The 23,722-nt window shown below is 33.4% G+C and overlaps 4 protein-coding genes across 5 annotated transcripts; all 4 read right to left on the bottom strand.

The window, feature by feature from the left end:
* Positions 1-616: 616 nt before the first annotated feature.
* Positions 617-1,540, bottom strand: LOC107067772 (uncharacterized). Its single transcript, XM_015323573.2, has 3 exons — positions 1,433-1,540; positions 1,121-1,360; positions 617-880 (listed from the first exon to the last, which is right to left on the bottom strand). Exons 1-3 carry the CDS (start codon positions 1,442-1,444, stop codon positions 653-655), a joined length of 480 nt encoding a protein of 159 aa, XP_015179059.1. The 5' UTR covers positions 1,445-1,540; the 3' UTR covers positions 617-652.
* Positions 1,541-2,257: 717 nt separating this feature from the next.
* On the bottom strand, positions 2,258-3,785 carry LOC107067779 (cuticular protein). The gene is made up of 4 exons (XM_015323581.2): positions 3,605-3,785; positions 3,236-3,520; positions 2,980-3,141; positions 2,258-2,894 (listed from the first exon to the last, which is right to left on the bottom strand). The coding sequence occupies exons 1-4, from the start codon at positions 3,614-3,616 to the stop codon at positions 2,772-2,774; spliced, it is 582 nt and encodes a 193-aa protein (XP_015179067.1). The 5' UTR covers positions 3,617-3,785; the 3' UTR covers positions 2,258-2,771.
* A 6,678-nt stretch (positions 3,786-10,463) lies between these two features.
* Positions 10,464-13,712, bottom strand: LOC107067839 (CG1567-like). The gene is made up of 7 exons (XM_015323699.2): positions 13,573-13,712; positions 13,381-13,484; positions 13,150-13,306; positions 12,864-12,986; positions 12,604-12,734; positions 12,248-12,524; positions 10,464-12,167 (listed from the first exon to the last, which is right to left on the bottom strand). Exons 1-7 carry the CDS (start codon positions 13,710-13,712, stop codon positions 11,876-11,878), a joined length of 1,224 nt encoding a protein of 407 aa, XP_015179185.1. The 3' UTR covers positions 10,464-11,875.
* A 404-nt stretch (positions 13,713-14,116) lies between these two features.
* LOC107067771 (uncharacterized) lies at positions 14,117-23,655 on the bottom strand. Of its 2 annotated transcripts, none has more exons than XM_089171911.1 (3): positions 23,515-23,655; positions 15,877-15,960; positions 14,117-15,425 (listed from the first exon to the last, which is right to left on the bottom strand). In XM_089171911.1, exons 1-3 carry the CDS (start codon positions 23,557-23,559, stop codon positions 14,529-14,531), a joined length of 1,026 nt encoding a protein of 341 aa, XP_089028037.1. In that variant the 5' UTR covers positions 23,560-23,655; the 3' UTR covers positions 14,117-14,528. The 2 variants fall into 2 exon arrangements, with proteins under 2 accessions (XP_089028037.1, XP_015179057.1); XM_015323571.2 differs by lacking the exon at positions 23,515-23,655 and adding an exon at positions 17,387-18,154.
* Between the last annotated feature and the right edge of the window lie 67 nt (positions 23,656-23,722).

Below are 23,722 nucleotides of genomic sequence, written 5' to 3'. Positions count from 1 at the left end.
CATCGAATGTTTTAGTGTTTAAACCGATAGTCTTTACTTATTTTCTGCACTTTGATTGGATGTTACTTGCGTAATTTCCAGCCAATGAGCGCTCTAGATGGTGACGATACGTACTTTTTTCTTGTTACCTCTTTTATCATCATGCGCTCCGCTTACATTTTTTTAAATTTTGTGGTGAGATAAAAACAATCTTAACCTTCAGAATAGTTGAATTTCTATTGAAAATTAGAAAAAAACGTTGGAACTTCGAATCGAGAGTGGTGTTTAAATACTTTCCATGGTATATATATTTATAATGAATTTATTGATGGGTACATTCATTAATATATATTTTTAAACTATCAGATATTTCTTTAATAACTTTTTGTTCTCGATAAAATCTTATTAAATATAAATCTTATATATTATTATAACTCATATACATGTCAATGTATTTCCATTAGATATAGTATTATGTTTATAATACTTATAAATGAAATTAATTCGGAAAATATCTAATACGATTTTCATTTTAAAATGAAAAATAAGAAAATAAATAAAAACAAACATAATCTAGTATATCTCTATGTTTTTATTTTTTATTTAAAAATACGAAAATTTACACTTATTTGGGTAACATTAATGGATAGTGAAAGTTGTTTTTGCCAAAGATTTACCAAGAAGAATGACCACCATAAGAAAAGTCGGAGGAAACATAGACTCCATAGGGTTGAGGTACCTTGACTATGTATGGGGCTGGCACTGGGACCTTGACCGGGACACTTACTGGAACTGGAACAGGACGGTCAACCGGAACAGGAACATGCTTTGTTACTTCGACTGGGTAAGGCTTTGGTACATGTACAGGGTACGGCCTATCTACCGGTACTGCATACGGCACCTGAAAATACAATCATTTTCTTATTCTAATTATAACGTTGCTATTTCGAAATGAACGTCCTTGCAACTTAGGAATTACTTGGTGACGTCTAATGTAAGATCGCAACTAGAGCGTGATCATTAATTTGCCTTTCAATCATTGATTTTACCTTCATTATATTCATGCACACATTTCTATTAGATTCACAAGCATCTTTATATTAGATATTGATATTTTTTTGTAAGAAAATACAAAATTCACCTTGACTGGAACCGGGACATGTTTCTCGACAGTTACAGGGACCGGGTGCGGAACTGGTACTGCAACTTCTTTCGTCACGACAGTTGACACTCCATGGCTAATACCAATTGATGATGGGTACTGAGACGAGTATCCTAAACCATAACCAAATTCAAACAGTCCTCGTTTATCTTTTTTCGTATCTTTGTTCAAAGTTACTTCAGCTGTAGTTAATGCCACAAGGGACAAAAGGGCAAACACCTAAAATGAATGTTTGTTTGAATGAATTTCAAGTTGATAACTTTTACAAAAGTAGAATCGAATGAATATTACCTTTGAGTTCATGTTGAGGATTCGATGCGTTTTCGACTGATGAATTCAACCGAGAAGATTCTCGCTTTTATACACGAAATGGACGAACCCTCGAAAAAGCGAAAGAGACGACCGTGGTGGTGGCGGTGGGCTATCGAAATAAAGAAAAAACAAAACCGGGTGTGTACGACAAGTAGTGAGAAGAAACCAGCCTCTCTCTCTCTTACGCAAGTATCATTTTTCTTTCTTTTCTTTTATTCCAGAAAAGAGCCAATTTTGTTTCCAATTCGATTATATTCTCCTTTCTCGTGCAACATTGTTATTTAACGAAAAGTGACGAATAAAAAACGTATATAACATAATACAAGAGAAATCCATATCCACGATACACTTTTGTAATTAATATTTAACGCATGGACACATTGGTTTACTATTTTTATATCAATGCTATTAGAATTTCATTTGAATCTTTTTTCGCTAATTGGGCCAATAACGAAGAAAGTCAAATAAGAATAGTATTGAACCCTTTATATATAATAATAATAATTACAAACCTTTGTTTAACAACCTTTGTTAAATTTTTTCCTAAACATTACCACCCTTTATATATAATAATAATAATTACAAATGAAATATGGGGTAAGGTACTTTAAACAAATTTTTATTCAAATTCGTTACTCCGAATTTTGCATCGTTTATCTTTGTTTCCTAGTCTGAGATGTTTTTTTAGGAAAGATTTTATTTGATAAAACTAGTTTATCGAGAAAAAAAAGTATTATAGATTTTTCGAATTAACATATTTAAATCAGTAGAATTAATTTACTTTTATTTTTTCTTTTTATAAATTTCTCGCCGATTTCGTAGATCTTCTTTCCAAGAAGGATTCTTTTTTTCTTTATTTCGCGATCATTTCTCTATCTTTCAAATCGTCCAAGAAGACAAAGATCTATAGCAGATATCCTCGTATTTTTATTAATTTTGCAGGATCAAAGATACAAATAAAATTGGCTATTAAAATATATAATCGAATCGAATTGGAGGAACAAAGGGTAGAGGTGTAGAAAACAAAGACAAATAAACGCATTGATTTCTTTAGAAAAACATTTACAAAATCAATTATTTATTTCATCGAGTTTAAGTATTTACTATGATAAGAGAGAGAGAGAGAGAGAGAGAGAGAGTGAGTGAGTGAGTGAGAGGAAGAGCGGAAAAGGAAGACAACGGAAGAATGTTTTTTTTTTCTTTTTTTTTGGTTTGCTCTCGTCACTGATGTTTTTTTTTGCGATTTTGGGTGTTAAACAGGAATAATTTTTGAAGGGTCAAATAGGTAAAGATAATAAGAGGAGAAAAGATTTTTCATCTAATAATGACCATGACCGCCCTTAACGAGAACGGGAACCGTTTCCTTGACGACGACAGGTTGTGGAACCGCAACTGGAACCGGATGAGAAACGTGGACTGGTACTGGATGAGCAACTGGTACCTGTACAAGCGAAATATTGACAAAATATATCAATATGAATGTGTTTTAGTTTTAGTATATTCAAATAGAGATCAATTGGAATTACCTTGACTGGGTAAGGCGCAGGTACGGGTACTGGAACTTGGACAGGGACGGAGACTGGGTAAGGCCTGTCAACTGGAACCGTTACAGTTTTGGTTTGAACAACTGGGTATGGTCTGTCGACGGGAACGGCTACTGGCACTGGTTGTGGAACAGCGACTGGTACCTAAAATTAATCATTTCTTATTGTATATTCCTTAATTTTCCTTACTTTTTTCATGACAATTATTTCATCGAAAATGAATTTCTAAAGGGGGTACCTTAACTGGGTAAGGTCTGTCAACAGGAACTGGGTATGGTCTGTCAACAGGAACTGGGACGGCAGCAACTGCGACTGAGTGACCACCTTCGTAGCCTCCATAACCTCCTCCATAAGCTCCATAACTTCCGTAACCTCCATATCCTCCATATCCTCCATATCCACCATATCCTCCATGTCCTCCATATCCAAGACCCAAAAGTCCACGTTTTTTAAGGTTCTTATCTTCTGCCTTTTCTTCCGCTTTTTCTGCAGCATATGCCGCCGAAATCAGCATCAAGCAAATCTGAAAACATACAAAATGTTCGTTATCGATATTTCTACGATCCAATGATGGATGATTTTTGGCAAAATAACCGTTGTAACGTACCAAGGCCTTCATGTTGATCGATATTACTGTGGTACCAAGTATCGTTTGCTAAATTAAATCAGTTCTGTTGTATTCGATGAAAACCACCCTTTATATAGGGAATCGACTTTCATTTCGTACATACACCCCTCCAATAGGAAACCAATGGCCATGCGTTAAACCATCGCCACACCTACCACACGCCTCTATTTACCTACCATACAACGCATAAGTATACCTGTTACATATTATAATACATAATACGTATGTTAGAAACATAACTTACGGTTGTATAACTTACTAAATGTCTACCAATTTATTCTATATACCATGCACATGTGTAAACCTACACTCTTATGTTATCTTCTCATACTCAAGTATGACTATTCTTGCATAGTTAAGACGATCATTTTATACAGATACGTGAAAGAATTCACTACCTATCGATCAGTCTTATTTGTGTTATAATCTTTTCTCAAAATATATCTTAATAAAATTAATAATATTATCTATTCATCGAACAAGAATATAATAATTTGGATTAAAGTGTTACGATCTTCGTGTTATTATTCGAGTACAAATTAATTACGGTGAAAGATTTAGTGGTCATTTTATTTTCATCGATTCGAATAAACAAGGGTACAATTTCATTCAAAAGGATTTCAAAAAATGAATATTATAATTATGGCCCGTGACATTTGCCATTCTTTTTTGTCTTCTGATTCTTTTTAAGTTGCATTAAAAAAAAAAAAATAAAAGAATATAATGTTCCTTTCAAATCCTTGAATTAAACTATCAATGACCGGTGCTTTGTCTTGATCATTAATCATCGACCAAGACTTCCTTTTTTATTTTTATTTTATAAAAAAAAAAAAATACAAAGAAAAGTAATAACCGATTTATCGAATAAATTCAAATGATTATGTAAAAATTGATTTATTTCTTTCAGAAATGGTGTTTAGTAGTCTGTCATATATTTTTTATCAATTAAAAATCTTTTTATATTATTTCTATTCGATCAATATGAAAAATAAAGTGCACAATCTAAATTGTTACATTTACAATGTTAATATCTCTACAAGATTTTTTTCCCCTAATATAGTAATTTCGTATAAAGATTAAAAAAAAAAAAAAATGAATAACAGTAACAAATTCGTCATCAACAAGTTAGAAAGCGTGACGCAATTCAATGTTTTAAAACGAGTTAGATTCTTTAAATATGGAAACTAAACTGTGTTTGATTATTGGGTGTGTGTGTGTGATCTTTGTAAATAAATGCTAGTCGAAATCAAGATTTAACATAATTATTCAGGTTATCCCTGAGGTTTTTTTTTCAAATAAATATGTAAATTATTTGCTTAGAAATTTCATATTATATATATATATATATTTTTTTTTTTGATTTGCTTTAACACGTATGTAATTTTACATGGGTAATAATTTTGAGATTAGGAATGAGAATGGAATTCCTAATGATCAAAACCACTCGAATAAGTTGAAGTATTAAATGTTTATTCAGCATTTTGTTTCTTTATCTTTTAGGGGTAGTGAAAGAAGGAAGAGAATACAATTGGTTTATATGCAATCGGATAAATTTCTACGTCGTTTGAACGTCGAGATAGAAAGTCATGCTCGTGTCTCGATCGTAAAAGAAGACGAAGAGAACAAGACCGATTTCCTAAAGCGATACACGTTCACAGAAATAAGTGGGAGGACTTGAGAGATAAGAATTTCTGCATCAGTCGATACCACTAATGCATATATATATATATATATATATATATATATATATATATATATATATATATATATTCTACATATGTAGATCTCGTAATAGAAAAGTTACGTCAATACTCTCAGTTTAACTTGTAGAAAGATTATCAAACTCGAGCATATAGAGAAATGTAACCCCCATTGTTTAGTAATATTTCTTTTCTTAAATAAAACAGATGTGTGCAGATCACACACGGTAGAATTGAAACCTTCAAAGAAAATCAAGCTTCGAGATGTGAATATATCAAAACAATTGAATTGTAATACAGCGCCCCATCTATTGAAAGAACCTTACAGAATCTACATAACTCCTAAATAATAAATCTTTAAATTAATAATAAAAAATAATTAAAAAAAAAATCGCGATAAAAATTGTGCTATATGCTAAGTTGGAAAAAATCACGTAAAATAAAATAAATTTCATTAAGATAAGTTGAGTAGTTTCGGAATTATTAGTGGACAAACATATTGTGACACTGAATTTTTATATATAGAATTGTATTAATTAATTAATTAATATATAGAATTAAATTATATATTGAATTTAATTAATTAATTAATTAATTATTTTTGTTTCATCGGTTTTACGTTCTTCCGTTTCACAATTTTCAAATCATCTTGATTCTAAAGAAGTTTTCACTTCAAAAAAAAAAAAAGATGCAACGAACAATTGATTGGAGCCAAACAAATGTTCAAAATGTAACGTTAACGCAACGTAATTGGTAAGACATATTATATATTTACACCTGGACAGACTTAGGAGTTTGAAAAAAAAAAATCTTCTCCACGCTAGAACGAACGAGAACTCGCGTGCAAAATGTAATTATTAAACGATGCGTGTACCAATTATTATCGAGTACAAAGTACATGCGACATCAACGATGATCGATTTCGCAAGACATGTTGAGTTTCAATGAATTTCGACATATTCATTTTAAATGTTAATAATATCTATTATTTTCTATATGTATTATTATAATTATTGTTTCATGATAGATAAATCGTATTGCATAAAAGATCTTTCGATCTAATTGTAAGACCGGAAATGGCCGAGGGAGGTGTGTCATAGTCTTAGGTCGGCGCTTTTGCTTGCACCGCTCACGACACAACTTCGAATCTTGTCTCGTATATACCGGATCCGTTCCCATGCAGATAATGCTGTTCCATTATAGACGTAAATACGGCGAACCGTATCGGTTAACTTTTATTTGGTCACGCACGTGTGAATTCCTGGTCAATTCGTGGTGAGAACGTGACACCCTTTTGCATCCCTTTCTTTTTCACAATCTGTATTATCCTTTATGGTCAAGATTTTCAAATCAAGAGTTTCTTTCTTTTTTTTTATCCAAATATATTTGTAACATTTAAAAAAAGATGTTCTTCCAATTTTTGTAACTCGTGTACTCTACATGTAACTTCATACGGCCAACGAATGATATTTATTAATTAAATGTGAAAATAAATAAGATTGGTAGAAAGTTTGGCAATTTTACTGAGTAGCAATTATTTTCATTTTACCGGTCAATCGTGTAAGTATATTTGAACGTATACATTTTACAGCGTGCAACTTTATGATAACCACTTTTTGTAAAAATAAACGTGGTACGATTTAAAAAAAAAAAACAATTTATCTACATGTTTTTCTTGTCACTCATATTTAATTGCGTATATAAGATTGTTCGATTATTTTACCAATGTTATATTTGATTTTCAATTTATCGACATGAAATAATAAAGAAATACTCGATAAATTCGATAACGGTCGATATTTAATACGAATAGTTACAAAGACTATCGGATTACGATCGATATTCTAATCGACTTCCGTCACTTATGATTAGATCACCCTAGATTTTAACCACAGAAGCTTGATCAAACTTCCGATATTAAATAAATGAAAAGAAAAAAAATCAACGCTTAGAAATTATGAAATAGAAGTTGTATACCGCGAAAAGGGAAAGTTTTATTTTTTCTTTCATATTTTCGATATTTATCTTTACACTCTCATTTTTATATACAACTTTAAAATATTTTATAATCATTTGTGTAGATAAATTCTACGTAAAATTTTACAATTACTTAATATTACATCATTTAATAATATATTAATCAAAATTTTGACTTATCATAAATGTAAGTGATAAGATACAATGCTAATTCATTTATTATAAACCCTACTACTGTTTATACCATAATCGTTCATCTAATTAAAATAAGTAAGTAAATATAAAATAAAAAAAGAAGAATTTTACATTTAATTATCGATAAAAAATTGTTAACCGGGAGAATGTGTTTTTATGTTCGAGCTCTTAGTATGTTTCTCACACGAGAGGTTGAGTCAGAGTCCAAAGGAGTTGAAAAATTCAGAAGAACTGGTTCTAACGGTGACGGGACTTGGCTCGATTCCGATGGTGAAAGTGAAAAAAAAAGTTCTTCCATACGTATTCTCGTTAGAGGGATATACGACGTAGGTATTAATTGTTTATCCATACATACGAATTTGGTCACGAAAGTAAATTATGCTAATCAAATGATCGTAGAATGATATCCAATAATTTCATCGATTGCAAAATGTTAATTTTGTCATTTAGACGAGAAATTTTCATATCTTGATATCACTTTCATATTGGAGTTCGTAAATGTAAAAAAAAGAAAAATGGGAGAAAGATGTAGGCGGGGTGACTTAAGAATGAATAGTTTGTCGATCTATGGATCTAAGATAAATCTAAATTACTTGTATCGTTAGAAAAGGCGAAACCTGTTAAGTTACGGTTTCATTGACCGTCCACCGTCCATGGGGTCAACTTTGCGGAACAATAGCAAGGTTAACTGCAAACGTGCTTTATGGGAGAGTTAATCCGAGTCGCGACCATGACAGAGAACTTATTTGCGATAGGTCATAGACATCGATGATCTTTTACGTGAAACTCACCCAAAGGCTCTTTGCCTAAGGCTTATTTTCTCGATCAACGTGTTTTTTCTTCAACCTAACATAAGAGACCTTACTATCTCGCTGTTCTATAATTACCTATTATTGCTCATTCGAATAAATGTTTTTTTTGTCTTTTTAATCTTACAGTTATAGTATTATACATCCAATTCGAAAATTATTAAGTGTGTACTCATAGGAATATAAATCTGATGAAATTTCTTTGCTAAGTTTCTAGTAACGCGTTAGAGTCAACACGTTACAATATATCACAGTACGGTCAAATGTTTTATCGTTTTAACTTACGAAATTTATATGCAATGCAACGTTAATTATTGCACTAGATTTTGCAAACGAAGACAAATGTGTGTTTTCTTTTATTCTTTTTTTTTTATATATAATTATAATTATAAGATTTAATTATAAGTAGACTGTGTGGTTTGTTTGTAGGAAATATGATATTACTTAAGAGTAAAATTAATTCAAATTATTTCATTTTTGATTTTACGTCTTTCTACGATTTACAATTATAATATATTACCAATCAGTGTGAGTTTTTACTGTCGGATTGGTTTAAAACTAGGGTCTTGAATTAATGCTCTATTTATCACAGAGTCTAATCGGTTTTTAATCATTATTACGCGTGAATGAATAATAAATTATATCATTAAAAGAAAAAAAAATATATATAACCAAAGATTCATTTGACTGTGAAAGAAAGATAAAACGATGTTTATTGGAGTGCACGTTGCGCGTGCATCGAAAGTTGCATTGTCGGAGGTGGGTGAACGCTGATTAATGAACGCGATAATTCCTATCGATTAGAGTAGCTCGATGATCTGCAATCAGTAATTTCTAAATGACTTGTAATTAAATTAACAATTTCGTCGTCTTGGAATAATAATCGAAGAATTTCAACTTTCTACGTAATCTAATCCGTTAAATCAACTATTTTTTAAATGATTAGCTAGTTGAGTTATTAAAAACATTGTTTCTAGTTATTACATGATCCCCCTTTTGTTTCGATTAATCGAATCCGGACTTATTGTTCGAATAGTTTCGTTCCAATTCGTTGCACTCCGTTCCATCGCAGTGCTGCGTCCCTTTACTTTCCATTCTCTTTGTTTAATAAAATTCTGATACGATCGTAATCAATATCACGAGAAAATAAGATAGTTTAGTTTAAGAATTACCGACAATTCTAAACAATACAGGTATGGCATGCATGTAAGGTATCGTATTTAAAAACGAACTAAATAAATTCAACGAGGAAATAAATGAAACATTTTACTCGTATAATGGTAAATCGTTAAGTTGTTTCGCAGTAAAACTAGTCAATGACTAATTAGAAATCATACCACTTTAATATCGGTTAAACAAGACGGAAAGTTTTACGCAAATACGTTCGATGAATTTTAATAAGTTACAAACTTGCTACGCATTTTTTATCGTTGCATTCCTTTAAATTCGATCTGCGACGTCATTTAATATGTAATTACCACATATGTGTGTAACCATAGTTGAAGCCAAGGAGAGGAAAATATCAACACGTTCTCGTTAATATTTTTATACTTTTCTTTTCTATCGATCAAACTGATCAAACTAACGTCGTCATTAATGCATAAATAATCGTATCTCTGACATTCTAATAAGATTAAATGTAAACTTTGATCTAGGCAAATGCAAAATATAGATCTTATTTATTCTTAAAAGATTAAATAGTTCATGTAATAAATAATAAACACGTTCATTCACAGAGATGAGACTTCTTTTATCCTAGTCGAGCTAGTTTTCCTTCTCTTATTTCAATTTATTAGCTCTTCTACGATTGTCCTAGATAATAAAACAGCAAATACGCAATAGGACTTGTCGCAAGAACAAGTTTTCCCAAGCTAGGAAAGGTAAGCATGGATCTCACGGTGTGAGATCTCTTCCAACGCTCCTATTCCAATGTCGCTAGGAATCGTCAATCGATCTTAACTTACATTAAGGTGGGAGGAAACATCGATGTAAAGTGGGAGGGAATCTGTTGGAATTCGAAGGGCGAGCCGATCGAAAGGGAAATCGATCTGCAAAGTCCTCCTCTCTCCACACATTCGAAGATTTTATGAAATATCGACAAAAAATTAAGTATATAATGTATATTTTCGTTAATTTTACTCTACATATTCGAAACGTTTTGTTAATAAATATTAATGATGGGTGGTGCGTTTTAATCGAAGGGAAGGTTCGATGTTCGTCGTACACTCATACACGTATACATACATATATGTATGCAAATGTGCATTCTTTGCATACGCGTTCTTCGCTTTCCGATACATATGTAATACGTAATGCGTGTCCTTATCCGTTTCACGTGTTTTATAGAATCTAGGTCGTTTCGCTCTAGAAGTAGCCAATCGATGCACTTTTCACGTTTTCTTTTCGAGATTGATATTTATTTTCTTTTTTTTTTGTTTTCTTCAAAAGTCCTATGTAAAAAGTCTATTAACAGAAAATAAATATAAATAACACATAGAAATTTTCAGTAGAAAAATATTCAATGACCTATATCGATTTTGGATAAAAAAAAACTGCTTCTATCATTTTGATAGAATTTCGATTAGAATACCACCGGTGAGTCCTTAGATCGAGATAGATCGTTCGTTTCGATTTCGATCGATTCCTCGAGAAAGCGGAAGTGGATGAATGCTCGACAGTCGATCGATAAAACGAGACACCATAACCGGTCTCTCGAGTAGTATTGAAGTACTAGAACTATCAAACGATCTTGCTTTTATCGGTCATAGATCGTATTTACAATTTCGTTTTTTTTTTGAGATTTTAATAAGATCGAACATTTGCGTTTTGTACTTTTCATAGTTTTAATTATTTTCCATAAATAAAAAGAAAAATGACTGGCGTCGTTCGTTATTTCAGCTTGGTGAAAGAGGATAGACGCCATCGAGTCGGTTAAAATCGTTACGTAAATTGGTAGGATTACGTGGGTAGCAAGATCTGGATGCACGACTCAATTATATAGGGTGGCATCGAAATATCAATTCTTATATATTATTCCTAAGAGAAATATGAAATTTTAGAGCGAAAAAATATAATTTATGAAAATTAGAATTGAACAAAATTATAGAAAGGGTGGGAACAACAATTTTTTGTCCACCCCAATCTAAATTTGCAATTAACGTACATAGGTACCATATATGTAGTCAATGTAGGTATAACTAAATCGACAAAGCGTGATCGACGAAGCGCAACGGCGAATGTTGCAGCACGCTTCAAAGTACCAACCACCACCATTTACGTCGAACATTTATGTTAGCCACCGAAGATAAGCTAACGATGCGAGCGTGTTTTGAGAAAGCGATCGCGAACGCGGAAAATCTTTGACCACATCAACCCCCACGCAGTTTTATCGAATACAAAGTTTTAAACCTTTCATTTTATACCATTTACATTCGATTTAAATAATATCCACACACAAAAAATACATATGCACGAGTAATCATGAAAATGAATGATCAAACACATAAAAATAAAAGAATAATAAATAAATAAATAAATAAAATTAAAAGGAGAAGAAAATTTGTGACGCTTCAAGTCTCGTTTTCTTCGTCATCTTCGGTAGACGGAGAATCGGTTGGCGATTCGGTTGGCCATTTTCCAGCTGTTGCCGAAGGATCGATGGTTGATGGTGGATCCGTTATTACTATGGGACCTAATGGTTCTGTAGTTTGTGCTTTTTCACTGCCAACAGCTTCAGGTTTCATCGATACATCTTGCGAATTGATTGATCCTGGATCTGGCATCGGGGGTGTCAACTCGGTCGATGGCACAGTTGTTTTAATTTGACACTGACGACCCATATAACCGAGTGGACAAATGCATCTATAATAATAATTACGAATTTCATTGCTATTATAACATATGATCGATGTAATTTCGATATAAATTAAATGTCGAATTACCTGTAATCGCCGTCTTCCGGTGTCATGCTAACACAAGTACCATTATTTCGACAGACATCTGAGTTATCCTCGCAATAAGTTAATTTCTCATTGCAAAGATCTCCAGCCCAACCAGAATCGCATCTACATTCCCAAGGCCTTTTACAGAATCCATTCACGCATCCTGGATACGGGACGCATTCGGTACAATTTTGACCCGTCCAACCAACCCGACACCTACAGGTATCAGGTCGACGACATCCACCATGTTCCTTGCTACATCCTGCGGCGCAAATAGCTGCGAAAGCAAAATTAATTTTAACAATTCAAACAAGAAAGATGAACAAAACGTCGATTGATGGAAAAAAGACACTCACGAGTTTGACACAATAGCCCAGTCCAGCCAGGTTCGCATCGACATTCCAATGGTCCTTGACAAGTTCCATGAACGCATCCTGGTAAAACAGCGCACTGTTTGCATCTCGGTCCTTGCCACCCTAATCGGCATCTGCATTCAATGCATTTAACTTAGAAAAACTATTTTGTTAGGCAAAGCAAGCGTTGAAAAATACTTGATTTTTCGATACAGTAGGATACTTCATTACCGACAGATAATGATCTACGATCTATAATATACCTGCATTCTCCTGGCTTATTGCAATATCCTTGACTCGACAGGCAATCAGGAGCACAAATCGGTTCCGAACAGAACAATCCTTTCCATCCAGGATCGCAAGCACACTCGAAACTCACGTTACATCTGAACAAAACAATCGATAGTCGTTACAAAGAGAAATTACTTTCTCGATCGATGGTCACGATCGTTACCGGAAATCGATATAGCTCGCGTATCGTTACGAGATCGTTCAATGATATTTTTGAAGAAGAAAGTTCGGATTAGTATGCTACGTGCGCGAGTTTACCTCCCATGTTGACAACCAGGTAGAGCCACGCATTTGTCGCATAGTTCACCATAGAATCCGATTTTGCACCTGCATTCACCCGGACGTCGACAGAAACCTTGAAGGGGATCGCAACCTTTTCGACAAATTGGTACGTCGCATAGATCACCGGTCCAACCTATGTATGATTATCACGATGTAATCGACACGATATACATATGTTGATCAAATTTCATTTAATAATGAATTTACCTGACAAACATTTCACTTCACCGGCTTCGTCACAAACGTAATGAGAATTTGGATGTTGCGAAGCTGGGATCTCGCAAGCTTGTTTCTTCCATTTTGGAACGTATCTTTGTTGATGAAAATATTGACAAATACACAAATACACTTGGGTAAAAGAAAACGATTAGGAAAAAAAAAAATTAAATTTGAACGTACCTAGGCCCAGCAGCTAGACCAAAAGGCGACGTAACGAGTCCAACGAAAGTTGTTGCCCCTATGGTAAGTCCATTGTTTATAGGAACAAGTTCACGATGGTGACCAATGAAAAGGGTTAAACAAGCAAGAAGAAGTATCATCTTTACTCGACTATCGAGTCAAGACTGAGGATGAAGACGATCAAGGCCTTGCCTTGAATAACGGGACCTTGTTCGAGGCCACGACATACTTTCCTGTAAGTGTGTGTGTGTGTGTGTGTGTGTGTGTGTGTGTGTGTGTGTGTGTGTGTGTGTGTGTGTGTGTGTGTGTGTGTGTGTGTGCACGTGCGTGGATTCGTTTATTCCTATACGTATACGTCGACTCTTGTGGCTTTTACTATTCGTTTAGGAAAGGTCGATGAACCCTAAAGACGATCCTGAAAACGTACATCGTTTTTCGACTTTTTTATCCTCGTAGGATAAAACCGTTTTAACGGCAACACGAAGATTCTCGAAAGGAATTTCTTATTAAATATAAATAATTATACAAAAATATGTAATACATATTATATTTATGTATATTTATTTTGTTATTATTTTAAATTATTTACAATTATTTTATTAATTATGTACAAATAAATACATAGCTTAACATATCGACAAGAAATATTAAATCTCTCGGTTTACGTCATAGGAACTCTTTTATACAGTCTGTTCGTTGCAAGCTCCAATAAGATTAATTCGTATTAATATTATTATTATTATTATTATTACTATTAATATTATTATAATCTGTAGAGTAAAAAAATATCTCATTTCACTATTCTAAATCTCCTGAGCGATATTTGTACATTCATTGACATTTATCGTATAATCTGTCAAGTGATAAGACGTACGTGATGAAAGAGTTGACGACATTAAATTCGTTCGATATTTTTATACAATCGATAGTTGTACGAGAAACGCGACGTGATGTTTTTAAGCTTCTTCTAAACTAGCTTTTTTGTTTCTTCTTTTAATCTCAGTGATAACAATAAGAAGTAAAATTGATAAAATGAAGGCAGAACCGAAACAGGCAATTTCGTAATAATATTTATCCATGATATTGATAAAGACTTGTTCTATTGACCTGGTATCGACTTCGATGGGCAAACTAGCAGGTCCGTCGTTAGATGATATCCAAACTAAATACTTAGTGCCAGGGAAAAGAGATATTTGAGCAGAATTTGAATCTGTTACTTGATTACCAGTAAGACCACCAGTTTCTGGTTCCCAAGATACTGTATAGGATGATTGTTGAGTCTTTCGGTTGCATACACTTTTTAAAGACTTAACATCGTCAGCTTTGTCCTTATCGTCGCGTTCGTCAATCTTTTTTAAGAAAAATCTTCTGAATACTTCATCAGTAATTCGCGAATCTGCTACTTGGCTCCTCAATTCGGTTAAAACTTTTTGACCATATTTTTCGAGATACATTTGTCTTATTTCGTCATTTAATTTCAGTTGTTGAGTATCTATTGGTATTGTCAATTGAGTCGATTCATCATCTTTCCACGAGATGGTAGCCTCGTATAATTTTCCTTCCTTCAAGTCCTCCAAAGTTGGTGACCATTTTTGCCAGCTGTATTGAATAATACCTTGTTCCGTGACAACTATAATCCAACTGTCTAAAGGAAATGTTGGGAATGCTCCCAACATTGCTCCTGAAAGATAACTCGTATCTGTCCATTCATTATTTATTTGTTTTATTTCTATAGCTACGTCCAATTTGTTTAAAGTTACTGGATACTTTTTTGGTTTTGGTAACATCGATGGCAGATATTTTTCAATTGTTTTCAATTGTTTAAAGGAACACGCTAACTGGCAAACTTCACACTGTAATAATAACAAAGAATAATGATTACATTTTCTAAGAAAAATATCATCTAACAATAATTTATAGAGAAAAAAGATTAGAAAGTAAAGGTAAGGTGTATCTCTTTCCCTTTTTTATCTATATCTCTTTTCGTAGTATGACGAAGACGATGATTTTCTATCGAATTTGTTCATTCATCCGTAATAATCGAAGGGTAAAATATTTCTAAGGATTCTAGGCGCCCTCAATCTATTTTTCAAAAGATCGACAGAGATTGGCTCTACTAACTGTGATCTTTTTCCCTTTACATCTCATGGGATTATTTTTGACAAGCATAAGAAATATCTTTTCTTTTTTCATTTCATTGCTCTCGTCTCATCCCTAACAATTCCAAGTTGATCGATAGAAAATAATAATAATAGTAATAATAATAATAATAATAATAATAATAATAAAAAGTTATACACATACATTTTCATAGAGATCATTTCTTGCGCAAAAGGTTTGGTTAGCTTTCTCCCATTGTTTTTCCACGACCTCGCAATAGTTCCAACACTGTAACAGAGAAAAATAAGGGAAACGATCAGCTCTGGTGTACGAGTAAAAAGCCCTAACAGCTAATGTAAGAAAAAAGAGGAAGGTAGAAGAATCTTCAAGAGAGAGAGAGAGAGAGAGAGAGAGAGAGAGAGAAGAAAGAAAGAAAGGAATAAAGAAAGAAAGAAATAAGAAGCATCGAAGGAGGCAGGCCATTGAATCGGCGGCATTACTCTTGAGGAGTGGAAAGGGTCGAGGAGAGGAGAGGAGAGAAGAGGAGAGGAGAGGAGAGGAGAGGAAAGGAGAGGACGAGTAGAAGGAGGGTAGCTCGAATTAGCTCCAACCTGTTCCAGCATAAAAGGCACTGTCGTTGTTGTCTTTATATTTATTGGGGTAACCTCTCTCGTTCCTTTCTACTAACTAAAACATTTCCAACTCTTCGGAGAAAACGATATGTTAGACCTTCTCGCTTGTTTAATAATGTCTAAGGTAAATAAAAACCAATGCATAGAATATCCAAATTGTAATAGTATCTAATTGAGTTACTACCATTATTCGAAATATCTTAATTGAATATTATAATACTTCTATAATTATTACTATTGTACTAATATTTTGTTGTTCACATGCATTCTATGCACTAATGTATTAACAATATACATTTTATTATATTTAATGCATTTACAATACATGTAAGGAAAAAAAAGGAAGGCGAGATAATCGTCGTTATGGGGGCGTTTTAAGGATAGTTCGATGACATGTTCTTCGTTACGATTGTTATTGTAATCCAGAACCCTCTTCTACCTATCTCCCTTTTCCTGTTAGTATAAATATCAATGGGGGTCATTGTCGTCGCACGCTCTTAGCACGCACAAAATACGATTTTCTTCAAAAGTAATGAACCCCCCATCAACATTCCTCACCAAATGTCTACTTTATTACAATCATTCGTGATAAGATTCTATGATGAACATTTATTGAAATGTATCAATCGATATATATATATATATATATATATATATATTTCAGTGTAGATTTTCTATTATCGTACGAGAACCTCCCTTCGTTAATCGAAGTTTCCATCTGTTCATCGATAGGGGAACGATGACTGTCTTGACTAAAAATAAGGGGGTGTCCCGGGATCACCATGATTTTCCATGGCGCTTCGTAAAACCGAACGCCAAAAGATTTATCGTCCTTTCGAGGGGACTCTATTCGATTTCAAACACGAACGAAAAATAACTTCTCTTGTTATTTTTTCATTTAATCTTCAACTAGAGAAAGATTCTATTTCTATATATAATATCAATGTATATTTTAGAAAGTATCTTTTGTTTTCTTTCATTGTTAAAAATATAGTTCTCATTTTAACGAAAAATACTTTTCATTTTATTCGACAAATTGAACGAATAAAAAGAAAACAAAATGTAAATGATATCTTAATTACCTGTTGGCACATAATTTTTGGCTGATCGGAGGTAAAATCACACGTTCCATCCAAGCTATATTGCAAAAGACACTTTGATCTACACTGTCCAATCCTAATAAATGGTCCAAGGTCAATACAATCGGCGAGACATCCGTACAAACTAAAAATAATCAGCAACCACGAAAGGTTTTCCATGTCGTCGTGTTAGATTTAATATATCTCTCACTAAATATATATTTCTAAGAAAAATTCGTAAACTGATAGGGAAAAAGAAAAAAGAAACTTCTTCACTTCTTTGAATAGGAATAGAAACGATACTCTTGAAAAATTCTTTCCTACTGCGTCCCCTCCATCGTTGGAAGCTTCCTTATATAGGTTACGGTCTCCCCACTTCTATGGGTTTTACTCTCCCACCCTTCTCAGTCTTCTATACCATCCCTTATAATTATTTCTAAACCGTGCTCGTCCCTCGGCATATGGTTGACCGTACTGTACAATCTCTACGTACCTATTCCAATGCTCTCCTCCCTAAGGCTACATCGTTTTTCCCCTTTTACAATTGGAATAAAACTATTACAGAGAATTCTTGCCTAGCGATGGACCACTAATTTCTTTCTCTTTTTTAAACTTTCTCATTTCAACAACAAAAAGAATGTTTCTTGTTAACTAAGAAATCCACCCTCGTTATGACACAAAATACTAAATACAAAAGTCATCCTGCTGAATCGTCGAATCATGTCTACCGCATATATAAATAATAATACATTCTAAAGCAAGCCTTAAAATGTGTGTTGTGTGTGTGTGTGTGTGTGTGTGTGTGTGTGTGTGTGTGTGTGTGTGTGTGTGTGTGTGTGTGTAAGAGAGAGAGAAAGAGACAAAGGGCTCTGAAATGCTAAAAAGGATCGTTATCTTTTACGGATCTTGTTTTCAACATACTAAGAGAGTTTAGAAACTAACCTATAAGAGAAAACTATTAGAATTTGATTCCAGTTAAAATACAGGCTGGTTTGTCTCATTTATTTCTTTTTAAGATGGAAAAATGATATTTCCTCGTCTTTTAAATGTCCAATAAGTAAATTTAACATCCAAAACCTTTTTATGTATTTTACTTAACATCCGGCGTTTTGGAAAAATTGTAAACAAGAAATACGTAAAAGATCGAATGATCGCGCAATTTCAGCGAACGATCGAAATGGTTTGGGGTTACTCAGCTCCACCCAGTTTTTCGAAAATAAAGCTTTCTAAAGTATAGGAGAGAAAAAAAAAGAAAAGGATGGAAATACATATTCAACCGGAAGTCGAATTCTCTGGGTGCTCTACGTTCTACGTCACAATGCACAGGATGTGTACAAATAAGGGTATTTGTCTCGTTGCCTGATTGTGGGGTGAAATATATGTGACGTTAAACGAGCCGAGTTTCATCCCTGTATGAGAAGACTTTGAAACGGCCCGGTTTATGCCCGGTGGCAATAGAAAAAGGCCTACCAAATGGGGATCCATTCATCTAGGCTACGTTTAGGGGTGGCGCTCAGTTTGTTCATCTACAAACTTCTATGGAGAATGACATTTTATTGTGCCAGAAGTTTTTCTCACACCTGGTCTCTTCGCTTCGCATTGATGTTTAGATGTTTCACGTTTATATTTCTATATAATATCTTTTCTTTTTTTTCTATCTATTTATTCCTATTAGATGTTTAGAATTATCTATTTGAAAGAAAAGGAAATTCACTGTACTTTTGATCGCAATATTTTTTACATAATTTTGTTTGGATGGAGACAAGATGAAATATTTGCAATTTTTATTGCAAATATGATATAATAATTATTCTATACAATTTGTTTATCTTATAGAAATAGGATACCGAAGACCGCGAATGGAGGGGTTGCGCTCAGGGACCGAACCAATGGCGGGATTTAATATTTGCGTCAATAAACTTTCGAGTTCCTAATGCCAATTAATAATAATAATAACAATTTGTTTAAAAAGAATGCGAGAACGTGTACGTAGGGGCTTAGAATTTTGTAAAATCCGTCAAAATCTTCCTCGAAGGGATTTTCGTTACAGAAACGAGAGGTGTGAGATATTTTCGTAGGATCCATAATCCGAAACGCATTCCTCTGTTTCTTTTTTTTCCTTTCCACTGGCGTCCCTATTATCTTGTAAGATATCTTGCACGATTCGTCTCTGTATACATAAAGTTCGTCTCATTCTTTTTGGAGTTCTTGTTTATCGATCGTAATCCACGTCGCGAAGGATTACGTGTTCTCGGTTTTCCCTAATGTAAGATCCCGTCCATCTCCCACTCTAATTTCTTTCTCTTTTTCTTTCTCGTTGTATCATAGGAAAAAATCTGAACATTTGAAATTCTGACCGCGTTTTCTTCCGAATTATCTTCTTCTCTCTCCTTTGTTGCTCCGTTCACGTACGACTATTCCTCGTATGAAACTGGATACTCTGTGTTACGGATAAAAGTAACAACAATATTTTTTGTCTCTCGTCCAACGAGTCGGAATTCTTCACAAAGATCCAACAAACAAAAGAATGATTATTAGCTTAAGATGTTTTTTCGATAAGATTAATTGCACGACAAAAATATATCGTAAGAAAAAGGGGATACCGACAAACATGAAAAAAAAAATGGAAAACGCATTTGCGAATATCACGTTGCAAAAATGAAATTTATAAGTTAAAAATAAGAATAATTGGATAAAACCAAAACGATCAATTTTAAGCGAAGAAAGTAGAAGTTGCAGAAAAAAAAGAAGAATTGAAATGAAAGTTAGCACGAAATTGATAATGGATTATCCTAGGAAAATAATAATTTGCTTAGCACCACCGTCCAAATCTTCCACGAAGGGTCCCCCGTTTAGCTTTCGTTTCTTCAAAGTATCTAACAAAGCATAAAATTCTTCTCTCCCATTTTAAAATAGCTCTATCTTTTTTTCTTCCCTTTGGTTATATTTTTTTTTGGGGTTGGCTTTTTTTTTCTCTTCACACTCCGCGTCAAATGTACCACGGAGACAAATTTTCATTCTTACCATTAAATCTCGTCTCTCTTTCTATCTCTTTAGAAAAATTGTTGGAAAAGAAAATTTGTCACTAAACGATTCCTTCGAGGGGGGACAGGTGGTAACCAAAAAGATCTCCAAATTGAACTCACCTATTGAACATCTAACATAAGATTCTTTTTACGCGTCTTCTAACGTGACAAATTCTCCAAAAGTAGGATTTATTATCAAACGAAAGTACAGAGGGGTGACGTTTCTTAAATTCTACCAACTCCTCTTAACAAGATTTCAGAATCTGAAAAATAAGTTGTGTGTCCAAAGGAAAAAAAGATCCTTTTTTGTTAATTGTTATTTCATTTAATTATTTTGTGGTAAGTTCACTTTTCAAGCTTTGTTTGTAAATGTTTAAATATCGAATAGAAGAAAAATATTTATAGTTTTGTTTTTCGTAGATCGTATGGACCGATCATCCCATCCGGAAAAGGTTTACTCTGGAGTATCTGGAGTTCGTCAATGCTTGGAGCATTTCGTTGCGCACGACCATATGGTTGCCGACGGCGTTGATCATTATTTCCTTTCCCTTCGGTGTGCCTCGAAGGAGGAAAGGCGGTCGGCCACAAAATTGCCCCAAAATTGCTCAATGGTCCAGCTTTTCTTCTTCTTCTTTTTCATCTTCTTCTTCTTTTTCATCTTCATCTTCATTTTCTTCTTTTTTTTATCATCGTCATTTTTTCTTTCTCAAAAGCTAATTTCATAATATTCGATTTTTAATTCGACAGCGAGATCATCCATTCTCCTTCTCTCTCTCTCTCTCTCTCTTTCTCTTTCTCTCTTTCACTGTTTTTTTTTTATTTTCTTTTTTAATTTCTATTTAGTTTCTTTTTATCCTATCCCCTTTTTATAAAATATGCTAAATGCTCGAGGGGGAATCAAGACGCCCCCACAAGATACTCCAACGTTGTTATTTACGTATTATGAATGTTGTAAAGCGAAATATAATGGTCGCCTCGAAGCAATTTATGCGAATTTTGTGATATTTTCTTTTTCTATAGTATCTTATGGATTTCTAGGATAGAGAATTATTTATTACGTGAATAAAAATTCCTTAGAATTTCTTCAATTTTTCTTTCAATATTATCCTGTTTGTTATTTTTTCTTTTTTTTCTTTTCAAGTTAAACTATATGCACGCGATATGGTTATATACACGTAACGTTTTCAAATTTTCGTTAATAATTTTATGCACGAGTTTCTTAGTAATACGTCCATCGACAAAAGCTAATGACCCAAGGTACCCCTTGCACGAATGTCCATTATTATTCTTTATACGAAATTGCTCATAACTAAAACGAGTATAATTATATCGTTGAAAGATAAAAAAAAAGTCTCTTTAAAGGTATAAGAAAGCTGCAAAAAAAACACAACATTTTCAAAAATATAATGGAAAATTTATTATCCAAAGTATTATTCCTATAGACGAAATTATATTATAAGTTCTAGCCGCGTGCCATATGTCGATGGTCACGGGAAACGTTTTCCGATTTCTCGCGCGTGTACCACATGGGCTACGCATCTCTCTTATTTTTTTTTTCCATAAGTCCTACAGAAATCCGACACAGCAGCCGGAGAGTACCTCCGAAGTGGCACTTTAGGATAAGGTTAAGAGTAGTTTAGATATCTCGAGAGTTACTCTTGAAAAATTTTATAAAACTTCTTTCTCTTTCTTTCTTTCTTATTCTCTCTAACAATTAAGAAAATCAATTAGAAATGGGGAAGAATTATTTGAAATATCATTTGCAATTAAATTTATACAAAATTATAATAAATGCTTACTATATATACATCAGAAAAATGATTACGTTAAAACCACGACAGATTCGCCGGCTCATTAGCTAGCAAAATACCTTTGTCAGTTATTTTCTGCTCCGCCTTCGCAAAAAAAGAAAAAAGGACGAAGAGCTGCTTCGAGCTGTCTCGGTCCTTCAAGGTTATTTAGTCTCGGAGATCGGTAGAGAGGGATCACAACGTAATTTGACCCTTACTACCTTAATTAGTCCCACGTTGAATTATCAATCGGTTATTTCCAAGTTCCACTATGGTGTTGTTCTCGGTACTCAAATTGCCCCCTATTTTTATCTCCTTCTTGTCGTAAAATCTTTCGAAAAAAAATTCCGCCCTCGGCGGAATACGATAAATTTTCAAAGAAAAATGAAGAGTTGTTCGGAATCGTTGTACTTGGAATTAGGTCGTAGATAGAAGGTGAAATGAACTGAGAGTAGAAGAAATTTCTTTACCCCTATATAAGCTGATATCCTTAGGAAGGAAACTGTTAAATCTATTATGCCTCTCTAAAGCTCGATCGTGATCATGGAACCGAAAAAAGACAAGGAAAAAAAGACGAAGAGTAGGATGCTGAAAGAACGATGAAAAAAAAGAAAAAGAAGAAGACGAGGAGAACGCGTTTTGTAGTTTTCGTGGGTCAGACTGTGCAGGTAGGTAGGAAGGTAGATAGGAAGGTAGGTAGGTAGGTAGGTAGGTAGTGGTCCTTTCAAATCGTTCGAAAAATGAGGGGGTACAAGGTATACTCGAGGACCGCCGTGTAACGTCCTCTGCCCTTACCTCCCTTTTCTCTTTCTCTCTCTCTCTCTCTCTCTTCTAACATAAGATGCTTAGCGATAAACGTTTACCGTGTCCTATCCTTCCATCCGAGCAAAAGTAATCGTCGAATTTTCGATGAAAATGAATTTTATTTGTATTTCTTTTTTCTTTTTTTTATTCAATTTGTATTTTATGCTATGCAATTATTTGCATCATCATATAATATATACACACAATTATACGTGCACTTTTATCTAAGGTTATAAAGATTTCAAGTATCCAAGAATGAACATTATTACTCTTTGTTTTATAAACTTTCCTCGGTAATAAAATAAATCTAATTTTTGAACTCAAATGTAAAACATCAGAGATAACGAGTAAAGAAGTGGCTTCTGGCTTATCAAAAATTCTACGTTTATCTTATATGCCACTTCTTTCTCTCTCTTGACTCTTGAGTTAAAACTTTTTTTTCTTTCAAGGACACGAAATCATGAAACTTCTTCGACTGATAATCCAAAGTTATATAGACTTAAGTACTTACTTTAAATACCTCCCACATATCGCTATTTATTTTCTTATTTTTCATACTGGAGAAAGTCAAATTCTATTCTAATTTCGAAATTCGTTTCTTCGTTTTGTGAATCGTTCGATATTCCAATTTCTTCTTTTTTTTTTTATTTATCACTATTGTAAAAAAAAAAAAATATATATATATATATATGTAAAAGGATATCATATAAAATAGAAAC

This window comes from Polistes dominula, unplaced genomic scaffold (genome assembly GCF_049000335.1).
Source record: "Polistes dominula isolate Pdom_NZ unplaced genomic scaffold, Pdom_raw_medaka contig_73, whole genome shotgun sequence".
NCBI classification, from domain to species: domain Eukaryota; kingdom Metazoa; phylum Arthropoda; class Insecta; order Hymenoptera; family Vespidae; genus Polistes; species Polistes dominula.
Note: the sequence above shows the minus strand (reverse complement) of the source record. Positions and strands in the feature narration are given on the sequence as shown.